The sequence below is a fragment of the Podarcis tiliguerta genome (assembly GCF_965153285.1).
Source record: "Podarcis tiliguerta genome assembly, chromosome: 13".
Lineage (NCBI taxonomy): Eukaryota > Metazoa > Chordata > Lepidosauria > Squamata > Lacertidae > Podarcis > Podarcis tiliguerta.
In genome coordinates, this window is record NC_139546.1 from 31,897,797 (window position 1) to 31,917,384 (window position 19,588).

Below are 19,588 nucleotides of genomic sequence, written 5' to 3' on the forward strand. Positions count from 1 at the left end.
ACAGGCGTGCCAAGTGTGCTCTGGTCCATGGGGTCATGAAGAGTCGGACACGACTAAACGACTAAACAACAACAGCAGCTGCAGCAGACAGCTTTGTACAAAGTCCCAGGATAAGGGACTTTCGCCCACACACTTCGCCCACACACTTCAGAATACTAAAGTATTTATTGTCTCCAGATACAAGATACAAAGCTAAATACTGTTATCTACTAGATAACAGTCTTTGAAGTAAAGATACATATGTACAGAGAGATCCACTAACAGTATCATCATGCTAGCTAACACTAACATGACAATATCAGGACACAGAAATTGATTAAGAGTCTCATGCGCTGCCAACTGAGCTATTATTTTGTTTTATTTTATGGTATTGCTTCTGTATTAATCTGCAATCCATTCCAATTCTTTTTTTAGCTGAAGTGTCAATAAGAATGCCTTTTTTAAAATGAACAGATACCATAAATGCATACCTGAATTTCAAAACGTTTTTTAAAATAGAAAGTTGTTAGGCTGCCTGCACCTTAGTAGGGACCAGAAAACATAGGAATAAACATAGGAGATTGGCATTGGGTTAAAATGGGCCACAACTTTTATAGATTACAGATGCAGGTAGCTTTAGGCCAAGACATTTGGTATCAAGCAGCCCACCTGCTAGTTGATAAATACAGTGGGGTTTAACCCATAACTGGGGAGTCGCCCCTGACATGGACCAGGTGCATCAACCCTGCTTGCGTCACTATTAAGAACGGTGCTATGGTCATGTGGGCTACTGGACAGAGACATCTTTCCTGGACCCCTTTAATAGGGTACCCAATTAGCTAAAGATCTAACCCAATGCCTTATCTGTCATCTGAGCTGGACCCCCACATTGCTGGGCTGCAACCTGAACCCCCTATCCACACCCTATTACCAGAGCTCTTTCCCTCCAGCTGAAAGGTGCACTCCATCCAGGCTGAAGAGAAACTCATTTGATAATTTTATGCTGAACTCCTTGAGGTTGCCCTCTTAAGTACTGACAAGTGGTGGGCCTGATCTGCCCCTTCCCCTGCAAAAGGATTGGCCCTTCTGACAAACCTTCACACTCTACAATTGGAAGAGGAAGCATTAAATGTGCCCCCCATGGCAGTGCAGACAGGGCTGTGGCCTTGCTGCACAGCAAACGCTGCTCCCTAAGAGCGCTAAGTGAGCAGGGATTGCAAGAATTTATCCTAAGGATTCATTGATATTAATCTGGTAACCATAATCATTAAGGCAAGGAATATACGATTTAGGAAGTCAAATTTGTGTTGGAATATTTTAAGTAAGTTTTCTTCTAGGGCAGCTAAATGGAGGCAAACATTCTGATGCATTCACACTACACATACTTTGCTAGATTCCACATTGCAATAGAGGATGTGGACATATTGTTCAATCCTTTCTACTTATTAGAAGTTTCTTGCTGTTCAATTCAGGCCTTAGCATAATAATGTAACATTTGGGTGCAAAGATGCAACCCAGCAGTCCAGCACTGGAGGCTAAAATAGAGAAGATCTCCACTGCAACCATGTGTTTTCCCTTTGTGCTCAGGTAGGAGGGAATAAATGATAACCAAACACTGCAAAAGACCAACATGCTGAAAGTGATGAACTTGGCTTCATTGAAACTGTCGGGTAACTTTCTGGATAGGAAAGCCACAGAAAAACTGACAGTTGCCAGGAAGCCCATGTAGCCAAGAACACAGTAGAACATAGTCACACACCCCTCATTGCATTCTAACACAATTTCTGAAGTCAAGGAGTGCATGTCAACATCTGGGAATGGGGGAGAGGTTGCAAGCCAAACAGTACAAATAAGTGCTTGGATGAGGGAGCAGGAAAGAACAATAGAGTTGGCCAAACTCTTCCCCACCCACTTCCTCATTTTGGATCCTGGTTTGGTGGCCATGAAAGCCAGAACCACTGTGGTGGTTTTTGCCAGCACACAAGAAACAGCCACTGAGAAAATGATGCTGAAAGTAGTTTGTCGAAGGAAACACATTACCCTCTTGGGTTGTCCAATAAATAAAAATGCACAAAGGAAGCAGAGGAACAGGGAGATGAGGAGAGTATAGGTGAGGTCCCGGTTGTTAGCTTTGACAATGGGAGTGTTGTGGTGCTTCATAAATATTCCTAGCACTAAAGCTGTCATCATAGAAAATGAAAGAGCTAAAGTAGTTAAGCAGAGACTCAAAGGTTCTTCATAAGACAGAAAGCTGAGATTCTTGGGAATACAAAAATCCTGCTTTTTGTTTGCATATTTTTCATCTGTGCATTTATGGCAATCACTCATATCTGAAAAAAACAACAATGATATTTTTATGTAGAAAATATGGCCAGAAAGTTCCCCATCATGAAATAAATGTTATTCTCCTTGTGATTAGATTTGTATGCGCAAAGATGCTTTGTCCTCACAGTCCAGAAATAAAGCATCTGAGCCTTGTTAGGTTAATCTTTGTGTGTGTTGACCTATGTCCATGTCCTATACACCTTTGCTGGTCCAATAATTCCTCCCCCCCCCACCCACCTCCCAACCTTCCCTTAAACCTGAAAGGCAAAGGAACAGCATGCCATACAGTGATGATACCTAGTAAGCAAGCAGAATTTGTGGTAGTGCACAATATCATTATCCATGCGGCACGTCACATACGGCTAGAGACATCACTTCCAGTTTGCCAACACTGTTGAGCTTGAGGTAATATAATATAGCCTTAACTCTGGTATTAAGCTGGGAGGTATTTTGAAAACAGCAAGTGTTTTCATAATTGAGCATTTGTGTGTGTGTGTGTGTGTGTGTGTGTGTGTGTGTTTACTGGTTGAATAATATTCAAGGCTAATCTGAAGTATATTACTATAACTAAATGTTTGATTTACAAAGGCATTAAGAGATTACAGCCATTTTTTTAATATAAAAAAATCTCCTAATCCACTGACTTTAAAAAAGGAGCCAAAACTGACAACCCATTTAAGGAAAATAAACTCAGCCCCATTGAGATAACTATTTAAAAGTTATTAATGGTGTTTCTTCAGATACTGTTCTGGTGTTGAAAAAGTCCAATTACATTATACACCTTACCAATTTGATCTGAAATCTTCCCTCCTGGGCATGGGACACAATCATAGCAGCAAGATGGCTCCCCCTCTTTCACTTTTTTGCTAGAACCAGGATGGCAGCTCCCAGTACAGACAGAAAGAGGCTGTGCCTAATGCAGAAATGAAAGAGATTAATGATGATCTTGAAGATAATTGTAGAGGAAAATCCAGGAGACTTTGCATATGTTATGTAATGATCACCAAAAAATCATGATTTTATAGGAGCAGAGTATTTTTTTAATCTATCTCTACCTGATTAAATCCCTTGTGCCATGTTATGACATTCTCATTGATGGTGAACACTTGGTCTGGAGAAGCCAGGGGATCGGTCCTCCCAACTTTTATTCTATGAAAGGATTCATTTTGTAGGAATATCCAGTTATCAATATCAAAGCCAGCTGCAAACTCCCCATTCTGGTCAAAGGAAACTCTCTCCCCAGCACTATTGTTAAATGAGACCCTTTTCAAAAACTCATGGAGCTGAATTGAAGTGGAAAAAACAATAGTTAGAAAATGCTGTAGTGTATATGTTAGGGTCGAAAAATGAGGTAAAGTGGCAAAAATATTCTGTCAGTGTTATCTCTTTTTAAGGGATGAAGGAAGATGAAAAAGAAAGATTCATTTTGGAAGGTGTAAAATGATTTGCTTTAAAATACACACTAGATGAATCTTCCTCCCCTCTTTCACATTCGTTACCTTCCAATGCTGGTGATCCTGAAATTTCTGCATGCCTCTGTTCTGCATGGCACTGTGCTTGAGTCTAGATGAGGACATAGCATGTAAAGCATGGGCCATAACATAGACAGCATTATAGATACTGTAGCTGTGGGAGGTCATGCTCATTTCAAAAAAAGACTCAGAAAGACTCTCCAGCTTCTCCTCCCCAGTGCAAATGTCCCCATTTATCTTGCTGACATCTGTATTTGGGAATACACAACCAAAAGCCTGTTGCCAGAAGTCCTTGATAAAACCATCTCCTGTGGCTCTGGATGGGTTTCTGTTTCTAACAAATTCTCGAAACCCTGGTAGATCATTGGAGTGAATTGTAAATGAGAGAGATCCATGGAACATTTCTGTATCCCAAGTCCTCTGATAGACCATTGAAGTGAACTCCCCCTGGGCAGTTATTATCCACACTATACCTTTTGACTTCGTCCTTATATGTCCTTGGGCTGACAGATATGGAAACCATCTCAAGAACACAATCCCATAGGATTCTCCATATGCCACCACTACACTGGCTTTACTGTCTATGATTTTGTCATGTATTTTACCCCCCTTGTTAAACATGGAATTAATATCAGTGACAATGGTAACTGTTGGGCTTCTTTCTATGAAGGCAAAGCAGATACCACTCTGAGAAAAAGGCAGAACCACACTTTGCACAAATCTTTCTCCATTGTCATTATCCATAGTTAGGAGTCCAATCCATGTCCACCTGAAATGCAGAAGCAAAGAAAGAATCCCTGCAAACTGACTGTCTTCTCTGGGCACCATCTGGTAGAATGGGATGCCTGGCGTTTTATCTTTCATCACTGGAGCAGGGCCATAAATGAGCTAAAGGAAAGTGTGGAAAGAAGAGAATATGATTGTACCCAAATCATTCTTACTCAGAGTAGACTCACTGAAACTAATGAACCTAAGTTATTCATGTCCATTAACTTGCAAAGTAGTTTGAGCAGAATGTGTGTTGAATATCATCCATAGATACAATGTCCAAATAACAATAATCACATTTTGTCACTTATACTTTCAGTAGACCTGCAATGTCAGTGGATTTTCCTTGCAAGAAATTGGGTGCTGAGGGTGAGAGTGTTGGTTGGCCTGAAGCTTCCAGGTTTGTTGTGGGAGGATAATAATAATGCAGAAGAAATTTCAGCCAGGCAGGGGTCCTAACCTTGAGTTTAGAGTGTGCATTAGTCAGTCCTTTCCACCACTTGCCACCACTTAGAATCATAGAATCATAGAGTTGGAAGAGACCACAAGAGCCATCAAGTCCAACCCCCTGCCAAGCAGGAAACACCATCAGAGCACTCCTGACATATGGTTGTCAAGCCTCTGCTTAAAGACCTCCAAAGAAGGAGACTCCGCCACACTCCTTGGCAGCAAATTCCACTGTCGAACAGCTCTTACTGTCAGGAAGTTCTTCCTAATGTTTAGGTGGAATCTTCTTTCTTGTAGTTTGGATCCATTGCTCCGTGTCCGCTTCTCTGGAGCAGCAGAAAACAACCTTTCTCCCTCCTCTAAGTGACTTGCAATGAGTGGACCCAGAAGCCCAGTGAGGCACAGACACTGGAACAAATCAGTGGGAAGCTCATAGGGCAAAATGCCCCAAACGTTTAAAGGCCATGGCCCTTTCCTCTTCTCATGAGATTTCCAGGGATCTCTCTAGAGCGCAATGGGGAACACAACTCTGCTCTCCGGGGAACACAACTCTGCTCTCTGTGTGTCACCAGGCAAAGTTGTCCTGCATGCAGCTCATGCCCCTAAATAACCCAGCCATATGGGCGGGGTATAAATAATAAATTATTATTATTATTATTGTCAGGGGTTCAGGAGCAGAGTCACAGGAGAGGGAGGAAACGGAGAGCGAGGGGGAGGAGTCTGAAGGAAATGTCAGCGACGACAGTAGTCCGAGGTCTCTGAGTCTCTCCAGTGACTCGGAGGATTCACAGAAAGGGGCCCCCATGGTCAGGGCAAGGGGAGTGCCCAGGGGGACACCTCGGGAAGAAGGGGCCAGAGGAGACTCAGAGAGTAGCAGTTGGAAATCAGGGCCCGCGTCCCCCCCAGAGGGCAGTAGGGGGGAGGAGTCCCAGGCATCGGGATCAGGTGGAGCGCTGCCAGCGGGAGAACATGAGGCAGGATTGACCACACCTCCGTCGGGGAGTGAGGAAACGGTCATCAGGAAAGTTAAACGCGCGCGCGCGCCAAGTTCAAATGTACAGGAGGGAGGCACAGTGGGCAGCCCGGGAAGAGAGCCAGGTCCTAAAGCCCGCAGAAGAGAGCGGGAGGAGTCAGGGGGGTCGTCATCGTCAGCCTCAGAGGAATCCAGGGAGACAGGGGCCCCGGAGGGCAACAGGACCCAGAGGAGAAAGAAGAGGTGGAGTAAAGCTAGAGTCTTAAACTGGTGTACAGGGGGCGGGGACTCAGAGGGAGCTTCGCCGGTCTAAAGTTTAGACGTAGGGATGGAGCGCTGCGGCGTGGAAATGGAAACTGTACTTCAATAAAGACTTTTGTACATAAATACCAGCCAGCGTTGGTCCTCTGTGAGCTGGGACCAGGAGCCAGCCCTGACAATTATTATTATTATTATTATTATTATTAGATATGTGATATGGCAGAGTTCTGCTTAGCTGACCCTTAATGTTTATATTCCTGAAGTATTGTCACAAAACTTTTTTTTTCCCTTAAAAGAATTGTCTTATTTCAAAGTAGGAGGAAAAGGTGAAGTGTTTAGGTTGTTACGCTTCTTGATTCTAATTTAAGAATGATCCACAGAAGCTTTATTTAACAATCAAGGCTTGACATTTACACAAAGTGATGGCCATGCATGTATGTTATTCACTGACTACGCCAAAAACAAAACATTTTAAAAGGAATTGTTTAAAAGTAGTAAAGCACTATACTTATACATAGAACAACACACACAAACATACACACATTGACAGAAACGTATGGCATACCTGTGGAATTTTGGAAATGTCCACAAGTCTTGCCACTTGAAGTGAGGTTGGGGGGTCCAGTCCCCCAATGACTCCAATCAGGTTTGTTTGGACATCACAGTTGTAATTTGGAACGAAACCTCCCAGGGTGTATATGAGTAGCATTGTAGCATGGTAGGTCCACTTGTCAGTATAATAGTTATCATAGATGTGGAAACCCAAGGTGATATTGGGCAAGAGGTGAAAGTTTTTATTGATCTCTTTTACTGCAAATGCCAAGGCCAGGATGTGCTGATAATTCTTAGGTATTGAACTAGAAAGCAAGTTGTATTCTGAATCATAAGGAAACTTCACACTGATATTGCAAATGTTGGAAATGTATTGTATAGTAACTACTATCAGTTTTAAAATATTATTAAACTTTTCCATCTCCCTTGAACTTTGAAAATGTTACATCCTTTTTTTCACTTGTACCATTAGTTTGACGGTGGGAGGTGGGAATACCATTTCAGAAGGTGGGGTACTGTTTTTCATCTTCTTGGGAAAGATTAATTGAAAGTTCCAGGACATAGCAGTAACTCCAGGAATTGCCTGTCAAGGCCCCCAAGCCAGCCCCCCCCCCCCGGCAGAAGAAATAAATTCACACAGACACAGATTTTGGTTTAAGGTTAATGGGCAAAATTTAGGCCACAACTTTATTGATTACAGCAAATGTGAGCAGTATTGGCTTAGGCCTTTGCAATAGACTCTGACTCCTGCCCACCTTGCAGGGAATCAGGAAGGGTGAACTACCAATGAGGGAGCCACATTGGGAGAACCTGCCTGCAGCTCTCCTCCACGTTCCCAGAGGCCTGGCATGGCCCTAGACCCTCAAGCAGACTTCAGACAGTATCCAGGCCCCAGATTCCTTTAATGGAATACCCTTGAACATGGAAGGGCAGCCAATGGCTGACCTCTCCCCCCCCCATCAATAAGCCAATGCCTAATCACCAAACCTTACAAAGTTGTGACGATTGCTAAGAAGTAGGCAAAAACCAAGTGGCCAGCTCCAATCCGCCAAACTGAAAAAATTCTTACCCATCCCTGTCCCAAGACAGGCAACCAACCAAAGTCCAAAGAAAGGCCAGAGGGCAGCTAAAACAAAAGGGAGGGTGGGTGGGTGTTTGGCAGTGTGAAGCAGGTGCTTAGCACACGTCACACTGCTGCTTTTATAACTCCCACGATCACTCCACTCTATCGCGATTGGCCAAAAGAAGCCTGGGGTGATTGTGGTGCCTGGTGTAAAGGGCATCACTCCCCCCCATGCCGGGGGGGGGGGGACTGTGTAGTGGGCCCGCCCACAACCAAGACCATCCTTGAAGATGATCCAATTTGCTGAAATTGATTAAAGTGGAGTTTCATTCATTATCCCCAAGACTGGCATCAATCATGTCCCAAAGCTGGGGTATGAAATTGCAGGAGAAGGACTGCAGATGAACTGTAACTTAAGGCAAGGTTTATATATTGTCTACAGATGGTCATTGATTCAATTCACAGCATCTTCAGTTACAGACCCCTTGTGAATATCAGGACCAGGAAAGATATGTGTCACAGTTCAGGGAGAGCAGCTACCAAAAGTAGAAAAGCTGGCATAATTGGACCTGCTATCTTATGCGGTGAAAGATGATGCCATGTAATTGCCTACATGAACTTTTCCTCTAGGATACTGAAGAAGAGCAAAAATAATTTTGATAAGATTAGGAGGACTGAATTGGGATATGCCTCAAAACATCAAACAACCAAGGGGGGTTAGGATGCATAAACATATTCATAATGCCTTGGAGTGCTCGTTATTTTCTCTCAGAAAATAAAAGGATAGTCTGAATTATTGTTAAGAATGAGAATGGTGATGACATATTGCATATATGCTGAAAGAGATGTACAGCAGAGAAGACAAAGTGGAAGGCAGAAGATGAAAGGTAGAACCATGAATAAACCTTCTATAACATGGTAGAGACGGGAGTAAGAAAGTCAGAGGTGTTCTCTAGCTCCCAGTAAGAACAAATATTGCAAATGAAATTTAACCACTTATTTTAATAGGAAAACAACAACAACATTAGGGTCTTGTTAGCATAAACAGCAACAAAAGATTCTTACTTACCAGTACTTTTACATTTGCAAATCAAAGAATTTGGCAGAGAAAATGAAGAATCAAATCCATATGAAAATAATTATTTTATTTTCTATATTTTCATGTTCTTATTACCCTTCAGTGCTCTCTTAGTACCCTTCACTTCAGAAAAGAAGAAGAAAAAGCAAATTCAACATTTAAAAAAAGGAATAAGTTAAAGTCTTACTTAAGCTCTTCAAACAAAGGTGGTGGGGGTTCTTCAGTGAAGCTGATTCGATTGGAGATTATGAAAGCCTGGGAAGCAATGGCTCCAATGATGAGGTCTCCTGGCTGATGATACTGATGAAGTGGAGCATGTGGATCATCAACCATGCACTTGACGATGGGAGCTTTGCTTACCATGTGAGGAAACATTAACAAAATCAAGGCAAGCAATAACATCATTTTTAACACCAGGCAATGACACTATTTTCATCTCTTAAAGCTCAGGACTAAAATACAGGGTGTCAGAAATGAGGCTGATATATCCTTGCCTAACCACAATCTTTATGTAATTTCCTTCAAAGGCTGTTATTAGCTTTGTTTGTGGCCGCTGCAACTGGAATATTTAATTACAGTCATTGTGAAAGAAGAAAGCAGTGAGTATAAAATTGTGCATACTCTATGGAATTGTTGAGAAATATATATTATATTTGTGTCAAATCAAAAATTAACTGGTTTCTTTCACTCAGTTAGATTTCATGGGGTACCTGAATTGGTTGTGACACACTGGGGAAATTACAAAAGAATAAGAAATCCAGAGAGGAAATAAAATGTTTTGATCAAAGGCATGCCCTGTTTCAGAACAGGTCCATGAAACATTGCCCCACCAACCTCAATCTTCCCTCAGTTATGTCCTGCTTACCTGCTTTCTTATTTGCATCCTATGTAAGTAGGTGGTACTGACTGTCACCTGTTGGTGACTTGTGAAAGGTAGTGGGTTGTTCACCACACCTTAAGCTGGGTTAAGCAGTGTATGCAGAGCCCCAGCCGAGTCTTCAGAGATTTGCAGCTCCTAGCGGACAGCTTCCTCCAGAGTCCCAAGATAAGGGGAAAACTCTTCTCCCAAACAGTTCAGAGTAATAAAGTATTTATTGTCTCCAGATACAAGACAAACCTAAATACTGTTATCTACTATATGTAGGCATTCAAGTCTTTGAAGTAAAGATACATATGTACAGAGAGATCCACTAACAGTATCATCATGCTAGCTCAAGAGTCTCATGCGCTGCCAACTGAGCTATTCCAGTGTACTATACTAGCAATCATTATTTTATTTTGTTTTGTTTTATGGTATTGCTTCTGTATTAATCTACAATCCATTCCAATTCTTTTTTTAGCTGAGGTGTCAGTAAGAATGCCTTTTTAAAAATGAACAGATACCATAAATACATTTCTGAATTTAAAAAAAAAAAATTTAAATAGAAATTTGTTATTTAAACATAGACTGATGCCTTGATTCTCCCTTCCCTTGATGAATTCCTTTTATACACTACCCAATACATTGAGACAATATAGAGGATTGCGGAGCTGTTTTAGTGGAAGCTGCCAGGATATTCACTCAGAGGCGACAGTGGTGGGGTCAGTGTAGGTTATGGCTTTGGTTTTGCAATGCAAGGTATGGTTTGGACATTGCCAGATATTTTCTTATCCATTTGGTAAGATCTTGAATCCTTTCCCTTTTGTTATAATCACAGACTGCCTGCAGCTTGGTAGGGACCAGAAAACATAAAAATAAACATAGGAGATTGGCACTGGGTTGAAATGGGCCACAACTTTTATTGACTACAGATGCAGGTAGTTTTAGGCCAAGGCATTGGGTATGAATTCAGTATCAAGCAGCCCACCTGCTAGTTGATAAATACAGTGGGGTTTAATCCATAACTGGGAAGTCGCCCCTGACATGGACCAGGTGCATCAACCCTGCTTGGGTCACCATTGAGTACTGTGCTATGGTCCATTAGCCCCCATGTGGGCTCCTGGGACAGAGACATCTTTCCTGGACCCCTTTTATAGGGTACCAATTAGCTAAAGATCTAACCCAATGCCTTATCTGCCATCTGAGCTGGACCCCCACATTGCTGGGCTGCAACCTGAGTCTCCTATCCACACCCTGTTCCCAGCGCTCATTCCCTGCAGCTGATAGGTGCACCCCATCCAGTCTGAAAAGAAACTCATTTCATAATTTTATGCTGAACTCCTTGAGGTTGCCCTGACAAGTGGTGGTCCTGATCTGCCCCTTCCCCTGCAACTGGATTGGCCCTTCTGACAAGCCTTCACACTGCACAGTTGGAAGGGGAAGCATTAAATGTGTCCCCCTATGGCAGCGCAGACAGGGCTGTGGCCTTTTTGCACAGCAAACGCTGCTCCCCCAGAGCTCTAGGTGAGCAGGGATTGCAAAAATTTATCCTAAGGATTCATTGATATTAATCTGGTAACCTTAATATTTGATGCATGGAATATACCATGGGTAGGCAAACTAAGGCCCAGGGGCCGGATCCAGCCCAATCGCCTTCTAAATCCGGCCCATGGATAGTCCAGTAATCAGTGTGTTTTTACATGGGTAGAATGTGTCCTTTTATTTAAAAGGAATCTCTGAGTTATTTGTGGGGCATAGGAATTTGTTCATATTTTTTCCCCCAAATGTAGTTTTCTTCTAGAACAGCTAAAGGAAGGCAAACATTCTGGTGCATAGACACTACACATACTTTGCTAGATTACACATTGCAATAAATGATGTGGACATATTGTTCAATCCTTTCTTCTTATTAGATGTTCCTTGCTGTTCAATTCAGGCCTTAGCATAATAATGTAACATTTGGGTGCAAAGATGCAACCCAGCAAGCCAACACTAGAAGCCAAGATAGAGAAGATCTCCACTGCAACCATGTACTTTCCCTTGGAACTCAGGTTGGATGGAATAAAAGACAGCCAAACACTGCAAAAGACCAACATGCTGAAAGTGATAAACCTGGCTTCATTGAAACTGTCTGGTAACTTCCGAGCAAGGAAAGCTACAGTGAAGCTGACTAAGGACAGGTAGCCTAGGTAGCCCAAGACACAATAAAACAGAATCACAGAACCCTCATTACACTCTAGTATAATTTCTTCAGACATTGTGTGTATATCAGCCTCTGGGAATGGAGGAGAGGTTGCAAGCCATACAGTGCAAATAATTGCTTGGAGGAGGGAGCAGGAAAGAACAATGGGAGATCTGGGGCGAGTGAGACGGAGCCGGCCAGCTGTACCATTGTTAAGCCTCCCACAGGTAATTCCTGTAAAATCATTTTTTCTTCTTTTCTAAAGCCAGTTGAAGTAGTCCCTCTTGCTGCTACACAACTAGCTTATAAAAGTGCTTCTAGCATTTAGCCCTCAGTCCATCTGGGGGCTGGCCCAATGGGCACGGTTCCCCCAGCGATGGTGACACGGCCAGCATGACAGAAAGGGGGGAGCAACTATCTGCCCTTAAGCTGGCTACTGTTGGGACCTGGCTGCCCAGCCGCATTGCCGCCCACCAGAAAAGGTGAGCGAACTTACTGAAGCAACAAACAACAAGAAGATTCAAATTATCATAGAAGCTAATTTGAAACTGTATAGATGATAAAAATAGTGGACTATACAAATAGTGTATAATCTATCTCTTCAGTTGTAATTTGGGTGGGGTGTAGTCTAGATATGCCCTGACTACCTATGGTTGATTTTTCATGTTTTTCTTCTTTGGGGGGTGATTAATACTCCTCTCCCAGAAATGTGGGTCACATTTTATTCAGAGACATCCCCACCAATCCCCTTGAACATTTGAAATAAAGAAAAAACCTATTTCCCACATTGTCAGCCATAAACAAGAAAGAAAACAACAATAATGATTCCTTATTAAAAAGACAAAGGGTATAAAGCTGTCAGTGGCTACTGCTAATGATGTTTATACACTACCTCCAGTATTACAGCATTTCAGCTACTGAGGATCATGAGTGAGAGAGGACTATTGTGTTCATGTCATTGGCTTCTCTTAGGCCTTTGGTTGGCCAGTTTGAGAACAGAACTAGACAGGCAATTGGTCTGATATAGCCTCCTCTTATTGAGGAGAAGCAAAGGAAAATGACTTTGTAAAATGTGACTAATAGACTGCTTATGTCATAGACGGAATAAAGCTGGGGTCAAGTTGGGTGAGAAAGGGAGAAGAGCGAAAGCACACGCAAAAATCATAAACACAGGAAGGGTTTGGAAAGACAGTTCATATGGATTCAGTTATTATTCCAGCATATTTTATATTATTCACAGTACCTGCCACAGCTGTTGTTGTTGAAGTTTCTGTCTTCCTCTTTCCACCATTGTATTATGTTTGAGCTGAGATAAAGACTGTAAAGCATGGACCACAGCATAAACTGCATTGTAGATGCTGTAGCTGTGGCCAGTCATGCTAATTTCAAAGAAAGGCCCTGGAAGGCTCAACAGGTTCTCCTCCCCTATGCAAACATTTCCCTTCACTTTGTCTGTTATGGAATTTACAAAAACGCAGCCAAAGGCATTTTGCCAGAAGTCCCTGATAAAACCATCTCCTGTTATGCTGGATGGGTTTCTGCTCAGAACAAATTTGTGAAAACCTGGTGGATTATTGTTGTGGATTGTGAATGAGAGAGACCCATGGATTATTTCTGTATCCCAGGTTCTCTGATAGACCATTGAAGTGAGCTCTAGCTGGGCAGTCAATATCCACACTATACCTTTTGTTTTATTTATGTTATGCTCTTGTTTAGATACATATGGCAACCATCTCAAGAACACAACAGTATAGGATTCTCCATAAACTATTGCTATGTTGGCTTTGCTGCTCATGATTTTGTCACTCATTAATTTCACTAACCACAGAAAATTTGTCACTTCTTTCTATGAAGGCGAAACATATACCATTCTGTGAAAAGAGAGGAACCGCCGTTTGCACAAATCTATCTCCATTCTCATCATTGTAAGTGACAATCCCAATCCACGTCCACCTGAAATGAAGAAGCAAAGAGAGAATTCCTGCATACTGATGGGCCTCCTTGGGGGCCATCTGGTAGAAGGAGATGCCTGGGATTTTATCATTCATCACTGGAGCAAGGCCATATATGAACTGAAGAAATGGGGGTAGTAAAGGAGATAATAGATTAAATGATAATAGCATTTATATACTACTTGCCAGTGTTCAGAACAGTTTGTGTATGTTTTGTCAGCTATATTTAGATAACACTAGGTGAATGCTTGTTCAGCTTAACTTATATCAAGGGCTTTCCCCGCCCCAGTTGGAACATGCCAGAACTCAGTTCCAGCATCTCTCAGGTGGGCACCATTACCATTCTAAGAGAATGAGGGCAGTGTTCATGGTGAATTCTGGCACCTCTTTTTCTGGAAAAATAGCATTGCTTATACCTAGTAATAAATTTACTAGCTATCAGGGCAAGAAGAAGAAGAAGAGTTTGGATTTGATATCCCGATTTATCACTACCCTAAAGAGTCTCAAAGCAGCTAACAATCTCCTTTCCCTTTCTCCCTCACAACAAACACTCTGTGAGGTGAGTGAGGCTGAGAGACTTCAAAGTAGTGGACTAGCCCAAGGTCACCCAGCAGCTGCATGTGGAGGAGCAGGGACATGAACCCGGTTCACCAGATTACGAGTCCACTGCTCTTAACCACTACACCACACTGGCAAGAAGAGAATGCAAATTAAAACAAGGCTGGGAAAATAGTGGGTGGTGCTTGAGTCTCCTGTTTGGTCAATAATAATAATAATAATAATAATAATAATTTATTATTTGTACCCCGCCCATCTGGCTGGGTTTCCCCAGCCACTCCGGGCGGCTTCCAACAAAGATGAAAAATACACTAAAATGTCACATATTAAAAACTTCCCTGAACAGGGCTGCCTTCAGATGTCTTCTGAATGTCAGGTAGTTGTTTATCGCTTTGACATATGATGGGAGGGCGTTCCACAGGGCGGGCGCCACTACCGAGAAGGCCCTCTGCCTGGTTCCCTGCCTCTTGCAGTGAGGAAACCGCCAGAAGGCCCTCGGAGCTGGACCTCAGTGTCCGGGCAGAACGATGGAGATGGAGACGCTCCTTCAGATATACTGGACCGAGACCGTTTAGGGCTTTAAAGGTCAGCACCAACACTTTGAATTGTGCTCGGAAACGTACTGGGAGCCAATGTAGGTCTTTCAAGACCGGTGTTATATGGTCTCAGCGGCCGCTCCCAGTCACCAGTCTAGCTGCCGCATTCTGGATTAGTTGTAGTTTCCGGGTCACCTTCAAAGGTAGCTCCACGTAGAGTGCATTGCAGTAGTCCAACTGGGAGATAACCAGAGCATGCACCACTCTGGCGAGACAGTCTGCAGGCAGATAGGGTCTCAGCTTACGTACCAGATTGAGCTGGTAAACAGCTTCCCTGGATACAGATTTGACCTTTGCCTCCATGGACAGCTGTGAGTCCAAAATGACTCCCAGGCTGCGCACCTGGTCCTTCAGGGGCACAGTTACCCCATTCAGGACCAGGGAATCCTCCACACCTGCCCACCTCCTGTCCCCCAAAGACAGTACTTCTGTCTTGTCAGGATTCAACCTCAATCTGTTAGCCGCCATCCATCCTCCAACCGCCTCCAGACACTCACTGCACAAGTGAGAGGCACCCCACAAGTGAGAGCCCAGGGGCCTGAACACTCATCCCCCCCCCCACTTTCTGAACACAGCCCAGGAGGAAGGAGCGGAACCACTTTATGACAGTGCCCCCAGCTCCCAGCCCCTCAAGACGGTCCAGAAGGATGTTATGGTCGATGGTATCAAAGGCCGCTGAGAGATCCAGCAGAACCAGGAAACAACTCTCACCTTTGTCCCTAGCTCGCCGGAGATCATCAACCAGTGCAACCAAGGCAGTTTCAGTCCCATGATGAGGCCTGAATCCCGACTGGAAGGGATCCAAATGGTCCGCTTCTTCCAGGCGTGCCTGGAGTTGTTCAGCAACCACTCGCTCAATCACCTTGCCCAAGAATGGAATATTTAAGACTAGGCGATAATTGGCCATCATGGCCACATCTAAAGATGTTTTTTTAAGAAGCGGTTTAATAACCGCCTCTTTCAGCGGGTCTGGGAAGACTCCCTCACAGAGGGAAGCATTAACCACCCCACGAAGCCCATCGCCCAGTCCTTCCCGGCTACCTTTTTTAAGCCAGGATGGGCAAGGATCCAGGAGACAGGTGGCTGGCTTCACTCGTCCAAGCAGCCTGTCCACATCCTCGGAGGTAACAGGTTGGAATTGATCCCACGCAACTTGACTAGACAGGACTCTAGCACTCTCCCGCCCTGGCCCTGCTCCCACGGTGGAGTCTACTTCTTCCCGAATCTGAGCGATTTTATCTGCAAAAAACTTGCTGTGCCTGAAGCAAATGAATGGATTCAATCTAGATTTAGGTATACTATTGTCATTATTATTATTGTATTTTATACGTGTGTCATGAAAATAGCCAAAATAGATTTTAAAACAGTACAAAGGATAATTGAAGATGGGTTTAAATAATATAAAATGAACGTCCAGGGCAGAGAACTTTTAATCCATCTGGAAAAGTTTGTCAAAACAAGAATTTATAGGAATTAAAGATCAGAGTGGGGAACTTCCTTCAGCCTCAGGTCTGCTTTGCCTTTAAGGCAACTATCCAAGGGCCACATAACAGTTGTGAGTGAGGATAGAGGCAAAAGTGGGCAGAGCAACCAATGTGATGTTTATCTTTGTATAGTAGGCTAGTACTGTATGCACACACACTGACACATCCCTTTCTATTTTCCAAGTAGGCAGGCAGAAGACAATATCAGACTTCAAGTACAAGTTCCAGCCAGGCAAAAGCAGGGTCAGTGAAGAGGATGGTCTGGGAAAAATTCCAAGGGACAGAAAAATAGGACCCTAGGACTGAGGTTCCCCACTCCAGGTATAGATAGTGGGCACCAGTCACATCTCAACAAAAATGCTGTCCACAGAACAGGGGCAGCCACACTGAAAGCTCATGGCAGACTCCTCAGAATCAATGAGACCCACTTAGTGCAGTTTACCAAACTAATGGGATTTCTTCTTCAGGCCACCAGTTTAAATAGTAATGCTTTTTGATAAGATTGTGGATGCAGTTATTGCAAATAAGCAGGCTTCCTCTACTGATGTATCTTGGAACCTGGAGTATCTCCAGCGAGCCTTTCCGGGGTTGTACTATACTTCATTCTTTATCTGTAAGGTATCTGTGGCAACTTTATCAGCTCAGTTTGAAATTTGACAGTTGTGTATACCTCAACAGGTAGATCAGATATGATTAATCTCCTCCCAAATGTTGCTGCACTACAATTTTCATCATCCCTGGCCATTGGTCATGCTTGCCATGCCACATCTAGAGGACAAAGGCTCCCCACTCCTGAGGTAGCTCATGTATGCCAAGTTTCATGTTTTAACCCAATATGTACCATTTTGTAAGATACAGAATTTTGAGGCTCATAATGATACTCATCTCTTTTAGAAGACATCTGAAGGAAGACCTGTATAGGGAAATTTTTAATTTTTGATGTTTTGCTGTGTTTGATGTTTTAAGTTGCTGGAAGCTGCCCAGAGTAGCTGGAAAAACCCAGTCAGATGGGTGGCATATAAATTTATTTGTTTAGTCATTTTTTTTATCATCATCATCATCATCATAGAAGCACCATAATTCATCTATCTCAACAGCAACAAAATAAAAAAGGAACTGTGGAGAAAAAAGTTTTAAAAAACTGTGCTCATAGTTAAATTTAAAAGTGCCATATTCATACAGAGACTAAAAGACACACAACCTACCTGTGGAAACTTGTAAATATCCACAACAGTTGCCACATAAAGGGAGGCTAAAGGATCAAGTCCCCCAATGACTGCAATCAGGTTATTTTCAGAATCACAATTGTAGTTGGGAACAAATCTCCCCAGTGTGTATATCAGTAAGATTGTGGCATGATAGGTCCACTTTGCAGTGAAATAACTGCCACAGATGTGGAAGCCCAAGGTGATATTAGGTAAGATTTGAGGGTTTTCATTTATCTCCTTTACTGTAAATGCCAAAGCCAGAATGTGCTGGTACTTTTTAGGTACCACACTAAAATGAGAGTTGCATTCTAAATCAGAAAGAAATTCTAGATTTTGTAACATTATAGTTCATTATTATGCATCACAATATTTATATAGAAAAATTTTCATTCAGTCCTTATGCTTAGGTTGTCTATGTAAAGCCCAGTGTGCATTTTACATTTAAAGCAGTATCATACCACTTTGAACAGACATGGCTTCCCGCAAAAAATCCTGGGAGCTGTAGTTTGCTTTGGGTGCTGACAGTTGTTAGGAGACCCCATTTTCCCCTAAAAGAACTAACATTTTCAGAGTGGTTTAACAATCAATCCCTCTTCCCAGTGAACTCTTGGACTTGTAGGTCTCAGCATGGGGCCTAGGATTGCTATTGCCACAGACAAATCTAGGGAGGGGGGAGAAAGTTGCTCCCACTCCACTTCCTGTACAGACATCTTACATTCATAATTGATTGGAGTGCTTCAGTTGTTAGGAAGGTCTTTAGTCTTGCTAATAACTCGTTGAACGAGTCCATGGCCTTTGCCCCGGTATTGGCTAATACAATGGCAGAGTAGATGGTCTTCACGTCTTCCGAATGGAGGAGGTGGGTTAACTCTGTATTAAGCATGGGGGACCATTTAATGCTTCTGGGGGCCAATGATCCCAGGTTAACGATGGGGGTGTAGTAAAGGTTAGCCGTGGGTTTGTTAAACGATGGGCCATTGAGCGCTAAAGTTAGTGGGAGGTGGTCACTTTCGGTGTTATGTCCCACTTGAAACGTCGATACAGAATTATAGGCGAATCTTGATATCAGAATGTAGTCTATCACACTTCCTCCCATCTTTGAAAGATGGGTATACTCCCCTGGGTGGTCCTCTTCCCTACTACCGTTTAATATCATCAGCTCCCTTCTTTTTGCGACCTGGGCTAGGCATAGCCCCGAGAAATTACATTTATTATCTTTAGAAAGTCGTGAGACGCATTCTTCGGTTGGGCTTTCAGGGTCCTGAATCTGATTATATTGGCTGTAAAGGTTGTCATCATCAGTTCCCATACGGGCGTTGAAATCCCCCCCGATTATGATCGGTGTAGAAGGGTAGGAAGATTCTATGGACTCTAAGAATGCCTCTAACTCTGCCCAGTTAGCTTTCACTATAGATTTTTTTTGGCAGGGGGGCAGGTAGACATTGACCACTACCAGTGCATCTCTCTTGATTTTGAGTAGGACTGCCGTGGCTAGTGAATTGCAGTTTGGGAGGGCTTTTAAGGAATGTTCAAGCTCTGTGGAGATGAGACTAGCTAGACCTCCACTAGGCCTACCTCCCCTCACAGATGGAGTAGCAAGTAGGGAGTGGCAAGAATACCCATTGAACAAAATGGGGTCGCTGTACCAGGTCTCCTGCAGGAGGATGATATCAAATCACTTAAGAAACATCGCAAATTGTTGGTTGTTTTTCTTGGCGCGCCATCCTGCAATGTTCCAGGACAGCAGCTTTAATTCTCTGTCCCTCCATGGTGTAGATTTGTTGGGTCCACAGAGTCCAGTGACCCCTTTACATCTAAAAAAACACTCCCA

The 19,588-nt window shown here is 43.1% G+C and overlaps 1 protein-coding gene across 1 annotated transcript; it reads right to left on the bottom strand.

The window, feature by feature from the left end:
- Positions 1 to 1,407: 1,407 nt before the first annotated feature.
- LOC310662194 (vomeronasal type-2 receptor 26-like) lies at positions 1,408 to 9,281 on the bottom strand (the record flags this gene model as incomplete). Its single annotated transcript, XM_083408964.1, has 6 exons — positions 1,408 to 2,309; positions 3,091 to 3,217; positions 3,360 to 3,587; positions 3,804 to 4,664; positions 6,791 to 7,082; positions 9,106 to 9,281. The coding sequence occupies 6 exons, from the start codon at positions 9,279 to 9,281 to the stop codon at positions 1,408 to 1,410; spliced, it is 2,586 nt and encodes an 861-aa protein (XP_083265090.1).
- Positions 9,282 to 19,588: the final 10,307 nt, after the last annotated feature.